General features: G+C 43.9%; 1 protein-coding gene across 2 annotated transcripts in view; it reads right to left on the bottom strand.

Moving 5' to 3' along the window:
- The window catches only part of COQ8A (coenzyme Q8A), a 46,544-nt gene that overhangs the window by 15,449 nt on the left and 6,197 nt on the right, over positions 1-24,898 (bottom strand). Inside the window, exons 2-5 of one of the 2 annotated variants that reach the window (XM_040612203.1) lie at positions 18,797-18,991; positions 16,110-16,520; positions 14,764-14,830; positions 5,606-5,680 (exon numbers count right to left, since the gene is read on the bottom strand). In XM_040612203.1, the coding sequence (XP_040468137.1) occupies positions 5,606-5,680; positions 14,764-14,830; positions 16,110-16,520; positions 18,797-18,973 (730 nt within the window). In that variant the 5' untranslated portion in view covers positions 18,974-18,991. Of the gene's footprint in view, positions 1-5,605; positions 5,681-14,763; positions 14,831-16,109; positions 16,521-18,796; positions 18,996-24,898 lie in introns of those variants that run through there. The other variant, XM_040612204.1, reaches the window with a different exon arrangement.

The following is a 24,898-nucleotide window of genomic DNA, read 5'->3' as shown; positions in this document are numbered from 1 at the left end:
GGACAATTGTGCTGAAGGGGAAATTAATTCCTGTTGTCAAGATTGCCAGCCTTTCTCCCCTCTTACATACCCACACATACATGGTGTTTCACAGCATGTTCTTCTGGGCAGCTTGCTACAGAGAGAGGTGCTGCCTTCAGACAGAAGAACACCTCGATGTAGCCAGTCGCTTGTTCAGATTGCACAGAGGAAGCCAAACCCTTCTGCCCTTACTCCCATCTGCAGTCATGCAAACATCAGCTCGCACAGAACAAGGCCCAGAACATACATACACACACCACAGAATGGTAAAGACTGATGCCTGGCAGGCTCACCAAGTGGCCACTGCAGCCATCTACACACCAGTGCCACAGTTCCAAGTGTACACTGTGGTTTTTATATGGCATAAGAAACATTTCCCCTCCACTTTTGTTTTTTTAAGTGAAAGGGAAGGAGACCCTGATTCCATTTTGTGGAATCTCTCCTCTGGGAGAAGCAACCCCAAACTCCATCTCCAGGGCAATGCCCAGCACAGCTGGGACAGAGGGGGCAGGCAGGCACCCGCCAACCACTTCTCTTGGGGCTGCAGACCAGCTCCTACTGACGGAGAGCCAAGCAGGAGGAAGGTCACGTCTTACAGCCAGGCTGCAGGGCCCACAGCTAATATGCTGATCTTGTAGCTACATCATTTTTTCCCCAACACTTCAGAGGAAAGGGTACTAAGGAAAAAACAGCTGAAGCCCCCACACAGAACAAGCAGGGCCCAAAAAGGCACAGCGGCTGCAACAGCCCTGAAAATCTCAGGCAGATGGAAACTACTGGTGTGTCATGTAGTGACCACAGCAGCAAGAGATCCTCTCTGCCCACAGCTAGCTCTCAGGAAGGTGCACAGAGGGAGCTGAGACTGCTCAAGGGACAGGAGAAAGAACCAAGACAGACCGAAGTAGCAGCCGCCTAAACTCTGGTAGCTCACACAACTTGGTACTGCTTTCTTGAGGTGTTAAGCAGGCTACTGATCTGACAGACACCCTTCAGCCCCTGCAAGCAGCTGGCTTGCTTACAAAGGTTTTCCTAGAGAAGTGATACCACTGAACTCCACTGGCAGCACACAAAGGTGCCAAGCCGTGCCCTCCTCTGTCCTTCAGCTCCCCTCTGTTTCCTTTCCCCTGTTTTGTGGGAAAGCAGCAAGGTGGTACTGCACGTGGGACAGTTACCTGTACAAATCTTTGTCTTAAAGGAGAGAGAAATGAAAATACCAGGATGGAGTACACAGGACAACTGGAGAGCAGGATGCAGAGTAGCAGGAACAGCCCAGAAGACATCATTGGCACCACACACAGCAATCCTCAGAGCACACTTTGCTCTGGATCGTAGATGTAAGAAGCCCCAGAGACTGAACAGCTAGAGCTTCCCAGGGCAGAAGGACCTGGCTTTGCCCACTTGAAAAGCTGGCTCTGGAGAGTGGAATGCTTGAAGACATCTAACAGAGCTCTGGCTCTCAATGATCCCACCTCAACTGTCCCATCAGGAAATCTCTGTCTTTAGCAATGGTGAAGCAAGTAATTCCTCGTGTGAGCTCCATCAGACACACAGGAGCTAGGGAAAGTACCAAGTCACAGCCTTACCTTCCTTCACACCACCTGCACACAAAAACATCCTCCTTTGAGTCTGCAGCAAGTTAAAGGAGTTAGTTAATGATTAACATCACCTCCAGAAGCCGACAAACCCTATCAGAGAAAAAGAGTCAAACACAGGGACTCCTTATCCTCTTCCCCTGGCACGCTGCCCATGGAAGCCAAGCCCACGGTGCCTGGAGCCTGTCACCTCTTCCACAGCAGAGGCAGCAGGCAGATGCCCTCAGGAGTGCTCAATCCACGTTTTCCTTTCCAAATCCAGAATCAGTGTGAACACTTCCAAATCTGCAAGCATCTCACAGCTGTATCACTGCTTTTCCACTCTTTTGCTACTGTCAAGTGCAGAACTAGCCACTGGACTTCCTGTAGATTTGTTTTTCAGACTATCTGCCACACAAACTTTGGGGCAACAGAAGACTCAAGAACATAGCCTAAGCACTTAGGGCTGACAACTCAAGGAGATTGCATAATTATTTTTTTAATAAGAAAACAACTCAACATTCAAACCTAGGCCAGCTGCCAGCCCTCCCGGGCTCTGCCCAGCCTGGCAGTTGCACAGTGCCTAGCAGAACAGCCTAGTACAGGTCATTAATAAGTTACAAAGTTGACCTTGAACCCAGAGGCTCTTTGTTAGTAATGGCAGCTATTTATCTGGGCACTCTCTCAGTTTTATTCCTGGAAATTTATTCTACCCTCGCATTCCTACCCTGTGTCAGCCTTGCACTGAGTGTGTATCTACTCTAAATACCGAGACTGCCATCAAGGTCACCAGTGACTGAGGAGGTTGTTTTTAATTAGCTACATCAGTCTACCAAGAAAACTCCCATTGGAAATCAAGTACAGCCATCTTCCTTAAAAAAAATAAAATTAAACGATTAGCCAAACCCTTTATTAAAGAACTTAGAGGGCAGCATTAAGCCCTCAAGCCCTCAAAAACACACCAAACAAAAACTATGCCTACTACTAAACTAGGATGGGGAAACTGAGCAGGAAAAGACAGATCAGCACTAGCACAGCTGCTAGAGAACGCGCAGGAGAGCAGGTACTTGTGGTCCCTCTGTTTGATAACAGTATTGGAAAGAAGTACAAGTCTGCTACTAGAACCACTTGTAGCTCAGGAGTTTCTGGCTTGCACTTTTGTGACTAGAGGACCAGTGTTCTTAGCTCCATTTTAAAGGTGAAGACACTTTCATTTGTACTGACTAGCCAAGAGGAAGAGAACCGTGAGAAGGCTCTTTCTTGTCACTCCTGAATGCCAGTGAGAGCGTGAAATTCTTAGGCATGCCTTTGGGCATATACACCCCCACTTGTTTAAGTCTGAAGTGCCAAGAAGTTACTATTAATATTGCAGCAGTGGGGAGAGTAAAGACATCCTCTACCAGCTTCCAGAGAACAGGACAATATATCATTCCTAACAGGGACAGGTCTTCGCCTGAGCTTATGGTACTGGCAGCCAGAAAACTTGGACAAAAATGCTGAAATCATGAAAGGGGTGCAGAGGTGTTTCTAAAAAGAAAATAAAAATAAAAATGTAGAGGTACCTATGTCAAGTTTTCCCCCAAGAACAACTAAGGCTGGTACTGCCAGAAGAACAGTAAGAAAATGGGATCTTGGACTCAAAGCTGTGTGCATATCCCCTGTCATGCACCTGTGCAAGGAGCAGGGCCCATGGAGAATACTTGCATCCAAAACCCACTAGCTAGAAGCTGTAGCTGAGTCACCCAGAGACTTTCTTGTGCCCTTGGCATGAGGAGCTCCAACACAGTACGAGGGCTGAAACAGTCTTTTACTTCTGCTTCACCTCAGTACTTTACTTGCTGCTCTTGACCCATTCTCAGTCCCACTACCCTTCTCCTTTACAGCGTAACCAGTGCTCCAAGCTCTTATTTAGGCACACCTGACAGCAAGAGGGGAACCAAGAATTAAAGCAAGACAGCTAAAAATACAAGCCGGGTCATTTTCCAACTCCCTTGCCTAGCACTGAAGTCAGTGGTTCTCGTTGCCTTATTCTTTAATCAAGGTTTGTTCAAGAAAAGCACTCTTCTCAAAGCATGATTCAGAGTGTAGAGCAGGCTTCTGGCACCTAGTTACAACAGAAAATAATATTTTCCCCGAGCAAGAAAAAATAAAGCCTCTAAAGGTGCAATTGCTTTATTGCAAGGAAAAAGTGTCTGTTGCCCTCTAAAGAAAAAAAAATAAACAAACAATCCTTTCTCATGCTGTAAGGAAGAGAAACAAAGCTCATGCTATTCCCTCAAATTTCATAGCTCTGCAAGCTCTTGTTTTCACTTTGGGGTGTGCCCAACTCAAAAATAATCTGGCAAGCAGAGAAATACCAACAGTTGTGCAATTCCTCCTCTGCTCAAAGCAAATCATCAGCTTGACAGGTGGTTCATACCTGTTGGAAACATCGCAAGCACTGAAAGCAAAAGCCTTCAAGGATTCGCTGCAGGACAGGCCACGGTTGCCTGAATGCACACTCTGAAATCAAAGAAGCCCACCCAGCCTCAAACACCTCAGGACATGGAGAGAAACAAGTATTTGCCAAGGATCCTTTTTCTCTGCTGGGCTACTCCACGCTGCCTAGCTGTACAGGGAACACAGAGGTGCAAGTATTAACAAGCAGTGCCCGGCGTGGCACACAAGCCCTGCCACAGCCCTGCCCCCCTACCACAGGCAATGCATTTCATCTGCTGAAGTGTTGGGGTTTGGTTTGTTTGGGTTTTTTTAGGGTCTCCCCCCTCCATACTTCTACTAATTTTCAGCCACTCCAGCACCTCCTGGAGTAGAGGTTCATATTATCTCAGTCTCCATTCTTCCCCCACCCCCAAAGAATACCAGGGGGAAGACACAAACTGGCCTTGTAGTACAATACTACTGGCCACAGGGTAAAATTGCAAGGAGCAGTTGTCATCTCAAAGCAGTGCTTCTGAACCCCGGAACAACCTGACTTCATTTTTACTTCTAGCTTTAAGCATTTAATCCTTTCATCAGTTCCCTCCAGCCACTGGAAATAACCTAAACACACACACACACACTAGCTAAACCAGAGGGATGAGCGGAAGCCCAAACAGCCTGCAGCAACGCTAACAAAGAACTTTGTTTTGCAGTATCCCACCAAAGCTGTTCCTGGATAAGAAACAGGTGAAAGGAGCCATAAGCTTTAGAGCAATCTCACATTTCCTAGGAAAGAACACCACGTACTTTCTACACCCTAAACCATTCACCCACAACCAACCATTCAGTACCACCATATTTCACCAACACATAAGCTTAGAAGAAAGCCACCATGACATGGCCAGGTACAACTCAGGAACATTTTACCTCCAGCTTCAAACAAGCTGGGAAGAAAACAGGATCAAGTTGATTTGCACAGCACAGCCTTTTGACCTGTTACGAGAATCCTTTAGAAAGTACCAAAATACAGATACTGGAAGTAGAAAACTGCCATTTAAACTTGTACATGAAGCGTTTTGTCTCTCTTAAGAAAGCAGCCATCCTCCAAGTTCCTCCTAGGCAGAATATCCTTAAATTTCAAACAGACAGCGACCACTAGAAGTTTTCAGACTTACAGGCTCATATATAGTTTCTGTACTGATAGAACTACATTGTTTCACTGAACAGTTTAAAAAAAAAAAACTGTGAGGCCAAGACAATCCAGGAATAGGCACAGGGATAGTACTCAAACTCAGGGGTGGTGTGGGAAGGCAAGCTGTTCAAGTTGTGCTGGCATAAACCCATTCTTTCACACATACCTCTGACCTCCAAGTACCTCACAGCCTCACCACATATGCAGATGGGAGAAGAGTCTAGAGGTAGGGAAGGATTATATTAAAAATAAAAGAACTACCCACATCCCCCTGTTACTCTGCCTGCCTCACTGTCTCGGCTTTCAAAAGAATAAAATCTTGCAAGTGCAGGTAAACTGCATCTGGGGGGCGGGGGGGCACGGAGGGCAGCAGGGAAAGAATAAGGATGCAGAAAGGGCTTACCATTGCGGTCCTCAGGTCTAAGGCTCTTCTTTGCAACTTCTGCCAATGCCCCAATGCCAAGACCAACAGCTAATCCTTTAAGAAGAAAAAAACCAAGGTCAGAATGGAAAAAAACCTTCTGAGCCACGTACAGAGGTATTTTTTGTAATTAATCTTAAGCCACATGGTCAAATGCACAGCAGCAAAACAGCTCGATTAAACATCCTAGCTTTTGCAGTGGAGTCATCTTCAAGTTCGACACTGAACAGTTTTCTCCTGTACTTCTTCAGCCCAGCATGCCAGCCAGGTGTCACAGGCTGGGCCAGTCCGGGATGTCCAGCTTTTACATATAAAAATGTCAACAAGTGCTACTCAGAGCTCTGTGCTCCGGCTGAGGTCCTGCTGTAGGCTTAAATTGTGGAGTTTAGAAGAAGGGAAGAAAAAAATAATCATCTCACAAACATGGTTCTCAAAGCACAATTCTCAGGAAAGAACAGAATCTCTCTCACCGCCCACCATGCCACCACAAAAGGCGGGAGCAAAACTGTAGTTAAAGCCGTTACCAGTAGACTTAAAGGCTCTGTGACCCTACTGTCCGAGCACTCACATTTATTTGTGCTCATCAGCTGTCTTTGACTTTCATATGCTCATTCACTACGATGAACAGAAACATTTTTTCCTGAGGCCCACCTTATGCAAGTAGTGTTGTAAAACCCACAATTCCAAGGATCTGTGCTGGGGAGTAACCCAGCACAGCAACAGTGAGACCCTGAGACCAAACACAAGCACTCCACATGCACTATCACCCTTGCAAGCATTGAATTCTAGGGTGTTGTCTCACAGCCACAGATTAAACTACAACTACAAAAGCAGTGTTATCTGCCTCTACCAACCTGAACAAGCCACAGAAGATTAAATGAGATACAGATCTAGGCATGCAGTAATCCATGCTACCAAAGGTCTCACTGCCTTCCCAATTTCAAAATATTTATTTTTCTGCATAATAAATGACATGGGCAGCCAGAACTGCTGGTGCTCCTTCCCATCTCTGCCATGCCTTACACCCACACTGCTAACAGGACTGGGTGTGCATGTTTTCGAGTGCCCTGAGGCCTCCTTGAGGCACTAGTGGCCATCTTCCCAGGTAAAACAACCAGGAGACAGAGTCAGCACAACGAAGGAGCATAGCTGACCAGCACACCGCATTTTGCTCATGTGTGCAGGAAGAAAGGCATCCACATTATTTTGTGGTCTCAAGTGAGGAAGGCTGGGCACAAACAAGTTGAACCTCATCTTGCATTGATATTTTCTCTCTCTCCTACCAGGTAACTGTGAGCCCACTTCTACTGATAAGAATTTGAAGCTTGCACAGCATGTCTGTTTCTGCAGTCTTGCAGACTACACACACTGGGCCAAAGAATCCAGCGCAAGGGCTGCTTCCAGGCTCCCATGCCATTTAACTGTTCAACAACCTTTCATTCTCCATTGCACATGAATGTATAAAAGCATACAGCATAATACAATCGACAAAAAAAAATATGTAACTTTCACAGGATGCCATGATTTTAACATTATACTGCTTAGATTAAAAAGCCCTGAAATAGTTTTTTTGTGTTTTATTGGGTCTGTGGTTTTAGGTTTTCCATATTTTCTGCAAGTTCTGCTATGGAGGAACAGCATTGAAATGCCAGATTTAAGCCTAAGAAAGCACACTGTTACTAGCTAACGTGCAGATCCTTCAATAGTGCCAAGCCATGCACAACCACCGAGCCATTCTTTTGCACCAGATATCCAGAGATTTTATTAGCTGAAGAAAGTGATAGAAATATCCCTAGACTTCACAGGAAAGAAGAAACTTTTCAAACACAGCATAAACAATATCTATTAAAACGCTAATACACAGGCACCTCCAATCAGATCCCACACGGCAAGTCAGTAACTTGGAGCAGAAAGTACCAAGCCAGACAGGAAGCCAATGAAGACAGATCTCACTAACAAAATGTGATTTTTCTAGACTGAATACCACTCACAGCACTTCTGTTGGCCTTGATCCCACTTTCACCACCTCCAAAGTGATGCTCCCCATCACAAATGAGCTTGGTCATTATCAGAGCTAGACTGAACTGTGCCAGCAGTAGTTGGTTCCAAATTAAATATTGCATCTCCTTCTAAAGGCTTTATGTTCACTATTGAGATTTACTGCCGGCAGCTAAAGTAAAATGAAGTTTCTAATCTCTCTTCATCATTAAGACACAAACCACTTCAAAAGCAAGCAAAAGACTAGGAACCAGATTCTATCCTGTCTTCCAGAATAAACTGGAGCAATGCAGCTCATGCTTTACATCAGTGTAGGCAAGATCAGACTCTTAACAAATGCGTGTCACACCTCCCCTCTCATGGCCATACACAGTTAGGCATCTGAAGTAAACCATATTGTAAACTACACTGGAAAAGAGCTGCTCTTACAATATGTGCTCTTAGAATTTGCTCAACTGCTCCACTGTCCAATTTGCTAGAAAATGAATTTCAGTCCAAATATATTAAAGCCAGACATGAACAAGTTTACAGTTAAACAGCTGGTAAGGTTTAAAGACCTGAAGTTTGAACAAAGGCTTCAAGCACTTTCAAACTATAATCGCAGTGCACAGCAGGATGTTTAGCTCAGGGCATTACACAAAAATGCAATACAGAATTCCTGCCTCAAGCCTTCAGTAACTACCTGGAAACATCTCTGGGCAGATGCAGCCCTGCTCTAAACGTGGTAGCAGTAGCATGCAAAATACTCTCGGGACTGCGCAGGGTCAAGTGCATCTGGAGTGTCTGCTGCTTCTTAGCTGTCAAGCCTGCAAAAAATGAAGTCAGTTGTACATGTAACCTTCTATCACTAAGAAAGAGGTAAGAATGCGAAGTTGTATTGTGTTTCCCATCGAAGCCATGCCAAAACTTGGCCTTTTCCCTGAACATCTAGGGCTTGGAAAAAGCTGCCACTTTCCAGAAGTCTCAGATGCTCATTTCATTCCTTTGTATTGAAGAGAACCCTGAAATTAGTCAATTAAGTAACGGCCTAAATTCCTCCATCCACTAACATCAGTAGTAGGGATCTGTCTGCCCCTGAACTTCAGGAACATATTACTGTCTCCTTTACCAACCTGAACTTCATTCACTGTAGCATTTGGGGCACAAACAGCTCACAAGACAAAAACTTGAATTTTCCTCATCTTACAAATCAGACTAATACTCCAGGGTTCAGAACACAAGTACTAGACAGGAGGGTTCAAAGCCACAACACTCATTTCCTGAAATGCCACCAGATTTGTTTTCCAGGCCTCTTTTACACACCCACCCATGTGAAAGGCAGTGGTCCAGGCATGTATTGTTGGAACACAAGTAATGTTGTGCATGGGTCTGGCTGAGACAGGAGTTAATTTTTTCATTGCAGCCGGTATCATGCTGTGTGTCGGATTTGGGACTCAAAGTGTTGATAACACACCAATGTTTCAGCTGTTACTGGAGAGTGTTTGAACAGCATAAAGGTTTTTTCTTTTGCCTACTCTGCCTCTGCAATGCGCAGGCTAGGTGTGGGGAAAAGGCTGGGAAGGGACACAGCCAGGACAGATGACCCAAATTGACCAAAGGGATATCTGTGCCATAGAATGTCACGCACAGCAGTAAAAACTTGGAGAAAGGAGGATGAAGGAGGGGGACATCTGGCATTATGGTGCTTGCCTCCCCAAGTAACTGCTACAGATGCTGAGGCCCTGCTTCCCAGGACATGGCTGGACATCTGCCTGCCAACAGGCAGTAGTGAATGAATTCCTCCTGGTGCTTTGCTTCACCTATTAAAACTGTCTTCATCTCAACTCCCAAGTTTTCCCACCTTTGCTCTTCCTATTCTGTCCTGCTGTGGGAGGAAACAAGTGAGCAGCTGCACGGGGCTTAGCTGACAGCCAAGGTCAACCCACCACACGCTGCCAGCCATTCACCTCACCAGCCAGACACAAGTCATTGCTCCAAAGACCCTGCATGGCTGTGGAAAAGCACTCTCCCCCTCTGGGGCACTAGTCTACTGACCTTACAAAAGTCACTCCTGATGTCCTTCATTTTCCTTGTCCGCAAGATGACTATTGCCTCCAAAATTCATTCTGGGACAACTTTCAGCATCACTGAGCAGCCACAGTTCAGCACTTTGGAAAATAAAAATGCCCAAGCACAACTAGAAAGTCACATCCTGCATTTTTCACTTTATGCAGACAGATTATTTCCAGCCCGGAAAATGCCACTTGGTTTCATACCAGCAGAGTGCCTCTTCAGACATTTTCTAGGCATCTCCAGCACCCGTTGCACTTCAAACCAAACCCATCAAAAGACTATCTGGAATCCATTTTGTTCAGGAAGAATCCTCTTGCTCAGCAACTGACACAACAAAACAGAGACCGAATGGGCTGTTATCACTCTGCTCAACCTGCCAGCCCAGGGGTGGGTAGGAGTCTCCCCTGGAACAGCCTGTGCACTGGTTTCAGTCACGTCAAACACAACAAGCACCCTGCAGAACACGTTGTAAGCTGCAGACAGTTGTGCATTGACTTCCACTAGCTCCCTGAGCGTTAAATGCCCATCAGAAGAAAGCCACACTCGTCACGTGACAACCTGAATCCTGTGGTTGTCTGTCCTGTACATACTTTAATAACATACATCAAAAGGACAGAGTCTTTTTTCCTGCAAAATTGCTACAATCACATTCAATCTAGATTTCACTGAAGCTTCCTGAATTTTATTTATTGCAAAGTGATCTCATTATATAATTAAAATACTTAACTTATAAACCAGGAAGATAAGGGAGACAGAAACTGCTTAGAAAAGTCAAATGATGCAATGAAGGGAGAATGGAAATAAAGAAAAGATCGAGAACTGTGTGGGTGGACCTGATGACCCATCAGGCAACAAAACAAGCACGAAACAAAAAACTGCAGAAAAATCTGTTTTACCAATTCCAATCCTTGGAAGAAAAAATAAATAAAAATCAAAGATGGTATCTAGTACTATCTAGTCACTCCAGCTGCTGCAAGCATACAAAGATACATATAAAGGACAAACCAGTTAAGTTGAGGTTCTTGTGCCAATTACAGAGAAACATTAGCTTAGTATTACATGCAAGCATTGGAGAAAATGATCTTCAGTCCTCCCTGCAGAATGTTCTTTGCTCCCAGAAGAGGTGAGAAGCCAGGCAAACTCTGCACTCCACGTAATTCTGCCTCCAGTTACTAATGCATCCATCACCTGCCACAGTGTCCTAACACCACAGCTGAGAAATCAACATTCCCTATAACATCAGGGGGATAACAAAAAACATGCAAAGACAGGAAGAGGAATGATTCAAGTGTGAATGGGACCATGCCAATAGCACGGGAATTCAACTATCTGAACCCCAGGAATAGTTTTACATGAGCTCTGCTTTTGACCCACTCAGCATCTTTCCATTTTCTCCAAGTCTAAATGATGTTGTTCTAACATGGAAATAAGTGGGTTTTATCCCTCCAACTAAAGTCAGGGTCAAATGCTAGTTTGACTGGTGTGGAGGTGGTAGGGGAAGAATCCACCTCAACCACTATATTTCCCACAATAATGTCCTGGGGTCTTCAACTGAATATGGCATCCCAAAGCACACGTGAAACAAGTCATGTACAAAAAACTTATGGTCTAAACTACACCCCCTCAGGGATACAGAGCAGCCTCCTGCCCTTAATTATTTTCAAGGCAATGCAAAAAGGCAGCTAGTAGGGCAGGAAATAATCACACACCACCACCACTCCTGCTATCCCCTATTTAATTCTGATCATTTGAATGTCCTAGGAAACAAGGACAGCACTGGGTCACTACTATTCTACAGGTTAACAGTGGCATCCCTGCAAAAGGGCTCCTTCCAGCTGTTAACCATCATCCCACAGCAGGTGCTCCCAAAAGCCAATAATGTAATCAGACTCTCACTGAATCATCCTACACCTTGCTTCTGACTTCCATTAAAAAGGCAAGATGAGAAAACGCACAAGAGAACATATACTGTGCAGGCACAGGGAACTTCCAACTCACCTACCACTGCGCTTTCGAACAGTTTACTTCAAGCTTATCTTGTCTTCTTAAAATAAAAAACCTCACACATTAAGCCGGGTTGATCTTAGGAACACAAAAATGAATTCTCATCTCAGCTGGAAACTGCCTCCTATGCCCTCAGGAGACCCCCTTAACCAGTCTCACTCTTCAACTTGCAGACACTTTTTAAAACCGTACATGTTACCACCTGCATCACTCTTGAGAATAATAGCCGGAGAGGGCTGACAGCGAGGACAGCAAGAGGCTGGGAGAGGCACACAAGTACTACCTTCCCCAGCTCACAAGCTAAGAGGAAAAGAGTCAACCGTAAGCCAAAGCTCACCAACATCATCAGAGGAATCAAAAATGGGTAAAAGTGAACGGTGACACCACAGCTCTTGCTATCACCTAATGCTTCCTGGTTTAAGCATTTAAAATGTTTCATAAAGGTGCAATTTAAAAAGAACATTTCTCATCAGAGAAGAGCCAGCCAGGAAAAGTCACACTAGAATTAGCTGATGGGGTTTCGTAATTGCACTGAAGGCCAAGTGCAGGTTAAAAAAACACCACCGTAAACTTGGAGCAAACAGCAAGCAGGAGCTGCTCCTTGTTACAAAGGGAGCCTCCTTCCATGCAGTTCTAGAGGCTGTTTAAAATCTCATTTTAAATAACTGATCAAGTTCTGACCATTAAGAAGTGTTTCTTACAGGTAGTCCTTCCCATGTGGGGTGCCCACACTACTTCAGACTCACCACACCCTCAGAAACCTTCTTCAAGCATTATCCAGCCAACCAAAATATCACCAAGGGATTTCTTAAACTGGAAAAAACCTACCTATAGGCCATTGTTTGTTAGCTAGCATACTAACAATACTATTCCTCCTTGCTGTTGCAAGTAATAATTCAGAGGGAAAGATAAGCAGTGAATGCTAGCAAGAGCTCGCAGAGACCAGAGAACCTGAACGCTGTTTTTGCAACACAATGTCCCCCCAAAAACAGTCTGAAAGCAAGAGTTCTGTCTTGCCAGCTATTTCAATCATGTAAAAGAATCAACTGGCAGAGAAGGGCAAGACCAAAAAAATAGATGACACAGATATGACTGGGGGTGCTACTTATAAACAGTCTTTCTTACTCTCCCTTCGTGGTTTTGGTTTGGCACCATTTTGTTTTTTAACCTGAGGTTAGGAGAAGACAGGTAGCGAGTTATATTTCCCCTCAAAGCATGAGTCAGCCTTTCCTCATGCAACAGCCTTAGGTGAGAAAAACCGGAGTGTACAGCAACAGCACTAGAACTCAAAGTTCACAGCAAATTTGGTCATCTGCTACTTCACATCCACCAGCTGTCAGTGAACAGCCACAGATAAATTTGAAAGATGACAGCTGGAAGTGCTGTGACACTTTCCATAAAAATCAAGGCTAGATTAGAGCAAAGACCTGTATGCTACTAGACCTTAAAAACAAAGTAGTCAAGTGAGTTGTAAAGTGATGCCTTGTTACTCCAAAAAAACAGATCACAAATCCTGCTTCCCTTTGAGGAATACTAAGCACGCTGAGAAGCCAGAATGCCTGCAATGGACTACAGAGTTAAAGAGATCTGACCAGCATTAAAACCTTGTTATTACAAAACTCACTTGCTGTTTATTCCTGCACTGCATAGAATCAGTCCCTGCCCCCAACTCTTCCTACTGTGCATATTACCCTAACAAAGAGACACACAGAGGAAGAATAATTGGGGTTTTTTAATATGCTAGTTGATCTGAATTACAGTTGACAGGCTATTTTTCTTTCTTCTAGGATCTGTAACACAACGATGTCCACTTTGTACACGTGCTTCTCTATCAAATTTTGTGGAAGAGAATCACAAGAACTACAAGGGCCTAACACACTACTTGGGAGAGACCGCTCACAACCTAGACAGACTATATCATCTCAAAAGCTCAGTCACAAAAAAATCCCACAAAAATACTCACCCCCCCCAAAAAAAAAAACCAACAAAACCCAGAGACTACCGATCTAATGATAGCTAAGTAAGACTAGCTATGATTATCTTTTCCACCTGCAATACCATGATGGTTTCCTTTTTCTCAGGAACATGTTAAGTCCTTTGATGGCTTTGGATGCAAGACATTAGGAAAGTACCATCTGTTAATATCACTGAGGGTATTTAGCTGCTTTTTAACATAGCAAGTCCCATTCTGCAAATAAAATTCACATAGGTTTCAGCTAGCTTGATCTTACAAACTCAGACTTTATGTCCTTCCTGGGAGAAAATGGTTTATAAGCAGTAGCTAAGTAAACCAAACCTTGACTATTATCACCTCCCTACCCTCAAAACTCGGTACCGAAAGGCTATGTTTTATATTAAACCGCTTTTGAGAAGTAGCAACGGTAAGGTTGGAAAAAATTATTTTAAGTAACAGCCACTCCTGCTGTTTATGCTCAACAGTGAGAACATACTATAAGGACTAGGAGAGTTTCCTTAATAAAGTGAAACCAGACATGCAGAGCCAGGGTGTTTGTACAGACTGGAGAACAATCTGCACCTCACTCTCTCCCTCTCATGAAAACAGCACAGCTCAGTATGCGTTACCATAAGGATAGGACGTTCTACTATGCACTCCCAAATCATCTTCCCTACACTCTTAAGAGTGACTTTTTCCTTTTCAGAACAGGTACACAAAAATACACTCCAGGCCTATATTAGCCTGCCATCTTAAGACAAATGAAAACCCATGCCAGCTCTGTAGTTCTTGTTTACAGGTAGCATGCTGAACAGATCTGAGAGGTCTGTTTAGGTGGGGAGCTTTTTTCTTTGCCATACTATGACAGTAGCAGTTAGGTACGATAAGAGTGACAGAAGACAGGATTCAAAGTATAACTTCATACTGACCAAAGGCAGAGATCCATTACTGTAATGAAAAAGACCAAATCAAGCTCTGAGCTAAGCAGCTGTTTGTGGGAAAGCACTTTCCCATTAGCAAGCTTAACTAGAAAATAGAACCAACTATTGCTTCAGCAGGAGCACTGTCATACCAGCCATTAATCAGTATGTGCAAGTATAGGGACTTCGCAAATAGGGGCGTGCAAACTGACCTCCAAAGTTGGCAAGCCTTCCGATTCTTGTGACAGGAACCTTCCTCTCCCGGGCCTGCTCACTGAGCTGCAGCAGAAAGAGGGAAAGGAACACAAAAGAAAGAGAAATCCACAAATGAACTGTGCATATGGTCAGATAGCTGCAAATTCATGAAAGCACTTTAACAACACTGCCACAGAAAGCTTTTCTTGAACACCAAGTCTTATACGTGTTGAGGGATTTTCAAGCGAACACACTCTAGAACAGACACACCAGGAACTGAAACATACACTAAGAGGAGTAGAGAAGAGGGTGGGAAAGAAGAGCTGACAACCCCATTTTGAAACCTCATTTTTACCTTCACCTCAGCATCCCTTATATTTTGAACTCAGAGCAGCAGTGCAATGCCAACCCAAACTGCCTTCCACACATGGAATTAAAACTCACGGAAGGCTATCAGGTTCACAGCCCTGTAGATAATTCCCCCACGCAAAACAGCTGGAGCAGCAGAAGCATACAGTTTCATCAAAGCAATATCCTGTATGAGTGAACCCACAGGCATCTGATACTAGGTTTGGGGAAGGAGGCAGAAGGTCAGAGCAGATGGCAAGTACCTCCGCTGTGAATTCTGCTGTGGGCTTTCTGCACTGTCTCACACAAGGGCATGAAGCACTAAAGCAACAATTGTGAGCTATGCTACTCACCAATCAACTAATGCTCAGGGCAACATTCCCTCCACCTCTAGAAGGACTGCAAGACACAGTAAAGGAAGCAACAGCCTTCACTGAAAGGAGTTTAGGTCCAATTCATTCTTCGCAGCCATAGTAAAATAACTAACTAAAGGGAACAGTGCTCTACGAGGAGAAGACAGACTCTTTGGGTCAGTCTTCAAACCTTTGTAGCCTACAGCTGTCCCCAACTGCTCAACACTTCACCCCAAAAACTGGGATGAAATACAGCCCCTTCATTACTGAAACGTGTATCAGTAAGTACATAGAGTCCTCAGTCCAGTGAATGAAAGGAGAGGTCCTGTTAATACAAAACTGAAGTCTATATCCTACGTATGCTTTTTTAAACATCCTCTCCCATTAGACTATCTCCTATAGAGGGGGCAGGTGTGAAAGGACAGCCTAAAAAGCTATTGACAGAATAAATATCACAGAGATCAGGGTTAACAAGCACTGGCACTTCACTCTTTTGCCTACACAAAAGGGAATAGCGGAAGAGGAAGAAATGAGAGAAACACAGGAGATGGTAAGGACAACCCAGTACAGAAACCATAGTACTAAGAATTCTTAATTAAAAAACCCAAACAAACAAAAAACCCCACACACCACACAAAAACAACCACCAAACCAAAACATACCATCTGTTTGTAGGGTTTCTGCTCTGAACCTGTTTTGGCCTGTCTGGCTTTATCAATATCTTCAGCTGTTAATCCACTAACAGAGGAATGGTCTTGGTGAAATGCCCTATTCTGTCCAAAGGCAGCAGCAAAAGGATTTCCAGGGTCCCTAAAGCCTCCAAATAGCCTTGCGTCCATTCTGGGAGGGAAAGGCTTCTGACCCATGCCAGAATCTCCAGTCTCACCAACACTTTTAAAAGGTCCATTTGTAGTGTAAGAGTAAGCAGGGCCTTCACCGCCACGTTCATGAGGCTTGCCAGGGGCAGTGGAGAAGTCCGTTGGAGCATCTGATGGCTCTCGGGCTGAGAAGTCATAGTCTTTCCCAAAGTCCTCACTGAGATCAGTTAAGTTCTCCTGCTGTTTGCCTAGTTCCTGCAAACAATAGTAGAAATACTTTAAGAAAAGAACTTTAAAAACCTGCTCACTACCCACCCATGGTCTTCAGAGAAGGGCATGCAGCTAGGCTGTCATGTCTCCATAATAAGTAATTTGTAGAGACTCTGGCACTGCAGGCATCCACAGGAAAAGCCAGGAAAGAGACACTTGAGGACACTTGGCATCATCGGCAGTCTTTCAACCCCACTGATGCGACAAATTCATTAAGTTTCTCAAACACCTGTAACTGAAGGCACCTTGTTCTACATACACTGCCAGGAAGGGTCACTAAATACAGAGTTCACTAGAAGCAATACACTGCTCAGAAACAACAGGTGATGGGAACACAATCACATAAATATACTTTGGAAGGATAAAAAAAAGCTAAACCTCATAATATTCAGTTCTTACCCCTACCATGTCCCTCCCCTCCCATCCTGTCCCTGATCGATCATGCAACGTCAGCACTTTCAAGCCCAAAGCAATACCAGATACCTGCTCGTAGGCCAAATAAGTTCAGCTTTCCATGGCCACGACACTACCAATTGCAAAGCACATTTCATTATTCAACCACTAAACTATGTCAGGGTTCATGTCAGAATAGCAGCAGCAGACACAACACAAGGCAAACTTCTCCTGACAGTCTTTTCTGTTCTGCCCTGACCTGCAATAGCTGCCCCACTATGTCCAGAGATTTCCCACTGCTTTTCAGAGTGGAAAAAATAAATAAAAAGTCAGAAGCAGAGCATTATCTCCTATTTACTTGTTACTTGACATACTCTAGTTACCTATCGCAGCAGCAGCAATACCACGGAAGAACTGATGACTATTAATCAACAGGATTTAAAATCCTGCTGTGGTCAGGCAAGCAGGCAGCATATTTTAGGCTCTTTCCTAAACACTAATTACGTTTCCCTTCCTTACAGAAAAACACAGAACATAGTCTTTCCTGTTATTCAGCAGGTCTCATGCTATTCTGAACCTCAACATCACAGTGGGGGCGAGGAGAAATCTGTTTATAGACGGGGACTACCGCCACAATACTGACCCATGATTTCAAGTAAGACTACCTCTCTACTTCCACACTTAAATTCTAAAAAAAAACCACGTCAGACAGCCAAAACCCTGCCATAGATCAAGACAAATGGTCACATAACATAAAAGCTTTCCTTTCTTCAAAACAGAAAACAGTTCAGACTGCAGATTTCTTACTGAGCCCTGCTTTGGCAGCAGCTTCTCATTTACAGAACACAGGGCAAGTTCTGTGCAGGTGCGCTTGGGGTCTTCTCTTACGCACAGAAAGAGAGCATCATCTCTCTCCCTGGATGCAAAAGGACAAAGGCAAGATAAAGCACTATCCCCATAAACAAAAACACTCAGTATATTTCTGTATCAAGCTTAAACAGAACCAAGGAAACACAGGCGCAGATTCTAGGACTGAAACTACAGACTGCCATGATAGCCTAAGCTCATTGCATAAAAAAACATCAAAACTTCGCTCATTAGTTTCTGCTCCAATAATTATGATCTGAGCTACACTGTATTTCTAAAGGATGATAAAGGATGATCATTTTTGATTAAGAGGAGTTCCTTTCCTCAGATAAGCACCATGTTTTCAAGAGATGGCAAACACAGCAAATGTGAAGCTCTTATATATTCATCCCCATGTCTGGTGACAGAAGCTGCTGCCTAAAAAAAAAATAAAAAAATCTGGCTTTCTTTACATTCTTCATTTGAAAGTCAGTCCTGAAAACCCAGCCTGTGCTATAAGTGATGAACATGCAAACATCTGACCCTGAGCCAATCTGAAAAATACCGCATGCACCAGTTTTGTCAAGGGAAGCAGCACCGAGATAAACCCAATTCACTCTAAAAGAGCTCATTCACTTAGTTAAAGGAGAGGCAATCAATGACTGAACTTTAAGAGGAGACTTCAAATAACAAAGCTGCTGGCCAGTCTTAGCAAGAGCTTGGTCTTTGACGAGATGAACAAAGCACTTTTCTTTTTCAGCATGTCTTGAACACTCAGTAATGGAAACAGAAACACTCTGCAGTAACACTCCCCTCCCATTCCCATCCAAACACTACTGCACAGCACAAGAAATCCTGGAGAATCCCCAGAGCATTGCAACATCTGTATTACCGATCCAGCACTTGACAGCTAGGTTCCAGTTTATGATGCAAGTTCCTAGCCAATCTCCCAACAAAGCCAAAAAGTACCTGGAGGAAAAGCAAAACATCAGACTAGACTATGCACAAAAAGCTTTGCTTACCTGCATTTTCCCCAAGGCAGAACTGAACTGTTCTTCAGCAGTGGCCTGGAGAGTCCTTGCAATGGTAACTGCATCACCCCCAAGGAGCACCTGCCGAAGCTGTCCTGCTTGGGTTTCTAGGACTGCTTTACTAAGCTTTGTCAAGCCTCGCATGACCATGATGGCATCGCCCGCCATGACTGATGTCCTTCCGTGCTGCAAGATGAAAAAGAAGGAGGGGAGGACAGGGAAAAGAGGCAAGAGGTCAAGGAACAAGCTCGCAATCAGTTTCAAGACACCTAAGAGCCAGTGGCATATCTCAGACAATCTGTTTCTGCTTTGGCAACCAGCCACCATGGGAACTTTGCAGCTCAGATAGCACACAGGCCAGCTTGAATGACAGCTAGTTAGCTGACCTTACCAGACAAAGCAAAAACTCTCCTTATGACTGTTCATGAGTTAGGGTAACGTTCCAGGACTGCATGCAAACGTTCAAGTTACCATTGACCAGGGGAAGCAAAGACAGGTAAATGTCAGTAACACCGCAAAGATGGCCTTCATTGCTTCCAGATGTTTAAGAAGGATTGAAAGCATTAGCATTTGACCTTTAATTGTTATCCAGCCCTGAAACATATTCTCAGGGCCTGATAGCACGGACAAAGTGCACTGACAACTGTCACATTCCATTCCCTCCTGGAGTTATGCCTGCTCATTTTACGTAGCCAAATTTCTTCACCCCACACCAATGAGTAAGCTTTGTCTGTCCTTGAAGGGTAGTCTGCTCAGTCCCCAACTTGTAGCTCACTCTGCTACTTTTAATTGGAAACTTAAGTACACTCAGAACACCCATCTACCACAGCATTTGCAAAGTACTGCACTACAGCGATAAATTTTTGACTTGGTCCCCCCTCCCTGTTCAAGAAGCACTCCATCCCAGATTCATAATAGTCTGTGCAATTTCAGCATCTTCAAAGACAAACTGAGCACTGTCAGATGCAGGACAGAGCACGTCTGGGAAAAACAAGTTCCATTGACCCCTGTGTCTCAGCCTAGAACCAAAGCTGAGGCTCAGGACACCGGCTTGTCTACAGCACTGTGGTTCACGTAAAAGAAAACCAGGAGTGGCCAGGGTGCCAAAGCCACTTTGCAAGCGAGATTTTCACCTGCTTATTTCACTCATCTCCCACATCTTTCAAGCACAGCCAGGGTCACAGTGCCAGAGCTGGCTCAGAGGCACGTCCTCCCATCATCGCCGACACTGAAGACAGAAGCACGCAGTTGGCACAAGATGCTGCCTTAAGTTCAACCTTATAGCTTTCTCTGTAATGATTTGCAGGAAAAAAAAAAATGTTCTGACTGTGATAGGTACCAAACACTAGTCTAAGGCCACATATTTAAGTTACTTCCCAGGCAGGTAGGTACACAGGTACCAATTCATTTCTAGAAGATAACCTGTCAACACTCACATATGCATTACAACCATAAACATTGAACACTGAAGCGGTACAAGTGATCCTGAGTCAACAGTGCACACAGCATCATGCCCTGCCACAGATCGCAAGCAAGTGGATCCAGTTACCTTCTTGGGAAACACAAAGCCTGTCTCACAAACATGTCTGCTATCTCAGTCACGCAGGAGAAGCATGGCCTGCTATAGCTAAGTTTCTGCATAAGTGCACAGTTCTGCTGCACTCACACAGGACACACTGTCATCACTACAGCTGAATTTCAGAAACGTACTATTATGCAAATACAGGGTAAACCCCAGAACATTACCAGAGTATTTGTTCAACAGCTGTTAACTGTGATCAAAATCGGGAACAACGGCTGTAGCCAGGAAGTATAAGTTATATGCTTTAAGTATCATTGGTAGAAGGACAATCAAGTGTTTACAACAAATCTGGACTTAATGGGCTAGCTATAAAAAGAAAAATCAAGCCTACCCAGGTCATTATTCTGTGATTGTCTTTACAAGACCTATCCATATGTTCCAGACCAGTAACAAGCATTACTCCTGAATCTCTCCAGAGTTGAATTGCTAGGGTTGGTTTTAACATTGTACAATGCACTTTTAAAGTTGAAAGCTGCCCATCAAGTAAGGAAATGTACTCTACCAACAGGAGGTGTTTTTTTTTCCTGACACATCTTCACACTGGAAATTTCCACATGGATCTCGCTCAAAGTATTTGCGGGCAGTCCCTGCAATTCAGAGCCAGGCAAAGAAACCAGCCAACATCGCAGTACTGTCCTTGCAGAAATGACTGTTCAAAGGTTGCCACTACTAAGAAATAAGTGCTTTTATAGTCACAAGTATTAGAAGCACAGGAAAGCCTGAATGCAAAAAGTTCACTCCCTCCCTCCCTCGAAGGGCAACAAGAGGTAATACAATATAGATCAGTGTAGACCTGGACAACACACACAAAGACATCCACTTTTAACAAGGATTCTTTCTAACCAGTGATACTAAAACCATATCCTCCTCTCACCCAAAAACTGCTGAAGGACTTATCTTGAAGTGACAGTTGATACACTAAATGTGCATTTTAAAAAAAATAAATCTTCCAACAAAATTTCAGGGAAGCTAATGCAACCACAAATGGAAAATACACATTGCACAATGTGCACTCAACCCTCCATTGCTAAATATATCAACAAACAAAGAGGCCCAACCGCACTTCACAAGTTTGGCTATAAAACACAGCACTGGGCACACTGTTACCAATATCCTTCTGACTTGCAGGCTACCACCACCATGTTCCTCTGCACAGCAGTTATAACCACCTAGCAAGTTCTTTGTTAGCTCAGAAGCATCAGCAAGATGCTGCTATGCGGCGCTGCCAAAGGACAGGCTATTGTAACAGGCTGTTTATCCCAGCACCCTGCTGCAACACAGACCTCCTTTCCTACCTGTAGGAAATACAAGCCTGCAGGCAACTGACTTGCTGTTTTCAACAATCACTTAGATTCTGTGCAGGTAGCTCAGAGACCCAAACAGAAACCCCAGTAGAAGCACAAAGGCAAGGCATGGCTCAATAAGGACTTCAGAGGTCAAACCCAAGGGGAGTTACCAAGAAATAAAGGCTCAGAAAGAGGAACATATTTTCAGAAGCTGGAGCTAATAAGTTCTATGAGAACTGAAGTGCTACCGGATGCATTTCCCTCAAATGGAAAAAATACCAAGTTATCTACTTTTGTAGACCTTATGTTTGGCAAGACATGTTGGTTAATTATCCTGGGAAGGACACAGAAAGCAGAGACTAATGAGGTTATCACAACCAGAAGGGGGAAGTATGGAAGAAAACACATGCTAAATAATCAAAAAGGGAAAAGACTATACATAAATTACCAAGAATTAGAAAAAATATCTTTTTCTTCTTCAGTGAAGAAGCAGTAAGCACAAGCAAGGCCAAAAGACATGAAAACTGAAAGACATTTCCAAGAAGACTGGTACGTATCCCCAGCAATACGTTGGCGTTAATACCCAGTGCAAACAGCAGGCAAGGGACTTCCCCCCTCCTCCTTCCACCCCCGGCAAGTTCTATTCATACCACTACTAAATCAATACATAAACAGTGTAAGCAAACTATCGAAAGCAGATTAAGGAGTGGTTTCAAACAGAATTGGTCCAGGTGTACAAAGTCTATACCGCATTTGACTTGTCTCCTGAGGACTTGTTATCTAGCACTAGCAAAGTAGGGCACCACCAGCACGGAGTATGGACAAGTCGGTCACGTCTACGCAAGCTGCCAGAGTGCCTGCTAACCTGGATTGAAGAGGGGTGACAAGTGTCAATCGTAAGCTGTTTTCCAAGAATAGGCAGGGTCACGGTTTTTCCTTAGTAAACTTCTCACAGTTGAACAAGTCTCTGGAAAACACCCACACCTCCTAGCACGAGAAGGCTAGAGTCAAGTCATCCTCAGACACCAGACAAGGTTCATGCAGCAGGCAGAGGCACTTGTACAGGTTAGATGTCACACCAGTAGGTAAACCAGCTCCTGACACTGCACCAGATTTTGAACCCTGTCGTAATGACAAAACTACATCAATGCCTGGGATGCTCCTATGCATAATTAACACCTGCCTCACAAGCCACTGTCCTCTAGTGACTAACTGCAGCACGTTTCCTCCCTTATTCAACATGCCAAACTACCGGAATGAAGATTTAACCAAGTCTAGTGAGATACTCAGTGTATCAGAGACCAATAACAGAAATGCAAAGCCTTACAACAGGCAACAGATAAATTCTTATACTTGTACTGTTTTCAAAACATTCCATTCATTCCCCTTTTCCACATGCTAACGTGTTCTACAGACACGGAGACCAGCTTCTGACTCCACGTAGTTTTTTCTAGATACTTGTACAGTCAAAAACCTTACTCATACATACGTGTATATACACACATATATATAGGACATACATAGGACAGACCAAGTTTAAACACAAGGAGACTTCTAATCATACAGGAATATACCATAAATGTACCTGAAAGTTTTCTGCACATGACAACACAGCCTCTTCCAATGTAAGGAAATTACTTCTACCATCAACAGTTTGCTATCCACCCAAGAAAGCAGCTCATTTGCTGTTGAGTAATTGAAAAAACAGACAGAAAAAAACAACCCAGACCTCACACCACAACCTCCCAACCAAACAAACCCCACCAAAACCCTAACAGTTTTACAGTAGCCCATACTCCCCCTCTGAGGTCTGCAGAAGTTTTAGCTGCCTTTTTATTGAAAAGGTGGGCGTAAAAAGAGTCAAAAATAGAAAAATATTAGGCTGGAGAGGTAGTAAGGCAGATAATTAAATACCATGCTGCCAAAGGAAGCTATCTCTATACCATCCCCTCCTCTTGCTACTATCCATTATCACAAAGGCTGTTATCTTAGTTGAATCTTAACAAGGACTATAACCCTGGAATCAGTGTTATAGCCACCCACATCATCAGAGCAATTGTGGCAACAGTATGAAATAAAAATAATAAACACCAATAACAAGATACAGATGACCAGGTGCTTGGCATATTTGTTCTGTGGCCATAAACCAGCAGTAGACTAACTTCAAAATAAGTATTATTCATCAAGCTGTAACCGGTCTTTTACAGATTTTTCATTTCTTTCTGTGCGTGTTGCCATACCAACCGTTTCATGTGATCCTTTCACTCATGGCCTTTTTCAGTTCCATCACACACCTCCCCACCAGTTCCTTTGATACCAGATTCCCAGGCCCCTGCCTAGACATATTTTGATTAGCTAGATTCCTCGGGTTGCAGCTGACCCAAGTTTTAACCATGCAGGGCACAGAACACACTGCGTTTCAACAGGACAAAACTGCCATCATCCTTCAAATCGAACTGAAGATCTACCTTGCTTATCCTTCATTCCTCCCCCTCCCCAAATCTCCCACACACTGCAGCTTCAAAAGAACTCTTTAAGGATCTGACCTACAACAGAACGAAGGACTCCTATGTTTGAGTCCCGCCCCGCGGGCTTTGACTCAAGCCTCCTTAAACTGAATTCATCAAGTCTGCGAAAGCTCCTTTAAATCTACCCTTTCACATAGCAGCCTGCCAATGCCATTTAAAACAAACAACTTTGAAGGGCAGGCAGAACTTGTTTACTCTCTGATCATTATAATAGCAGTGCAAGCACTGATAAAAGTGGGCTGCTTGGCAGACAAATGCATCTTTACACCAAAATTCAGAAGGCTTAGCGGTCATTTTTGGCAAATGACAGCTAGTTCAAAACCCAGTACGAACATTTTCCCCATAAATGGCTTGACAAACAATATAAGAGTGAAAAAAATGCTTGGACGCTTTAAAAGTTAGCACAGTCTGCTTTATTTTAGGCACAGATACATCAATGCAAAGTGAATGCTCTGGACTGATGGCTCTATTTACTTCTTTCCGGATAACGTCTGGAGACATGCAAAAGCATAGTCACAGCCCACGTGCCTGGAATTAACAGAGTCCCTTTCTATCCTGGCCATAGATCTAGAAATAATTCACTCACAATTAAGATCCTAGTGGGAGAGCGCACTCCCTCATTACAGGCCACTTCTGCTGATATGCCTTGACACAATACACTATTAAATTGTCCCAGGCGCACGTTGTTTCCCATTAC

Source organism: Falco naumanni, chromosome 12 (assembly GCF_017639655.2).
Source record: "Falco naumanni isolate bFalNau1 chromosome 12, bFalNau1.pat, whole genome shotgun sequence".
Taxonomy (NCBI): Eukaryota; Metazoa; Chordata; class Aves; order Falconiformes; family Falconidae; genus Falco; species Falco naumanni.
The sequence above is the reverse complement of the archived record's forward strand: the minus strand, read 5'-3'. Positions and strand labels throughout refer to the sequence as shown.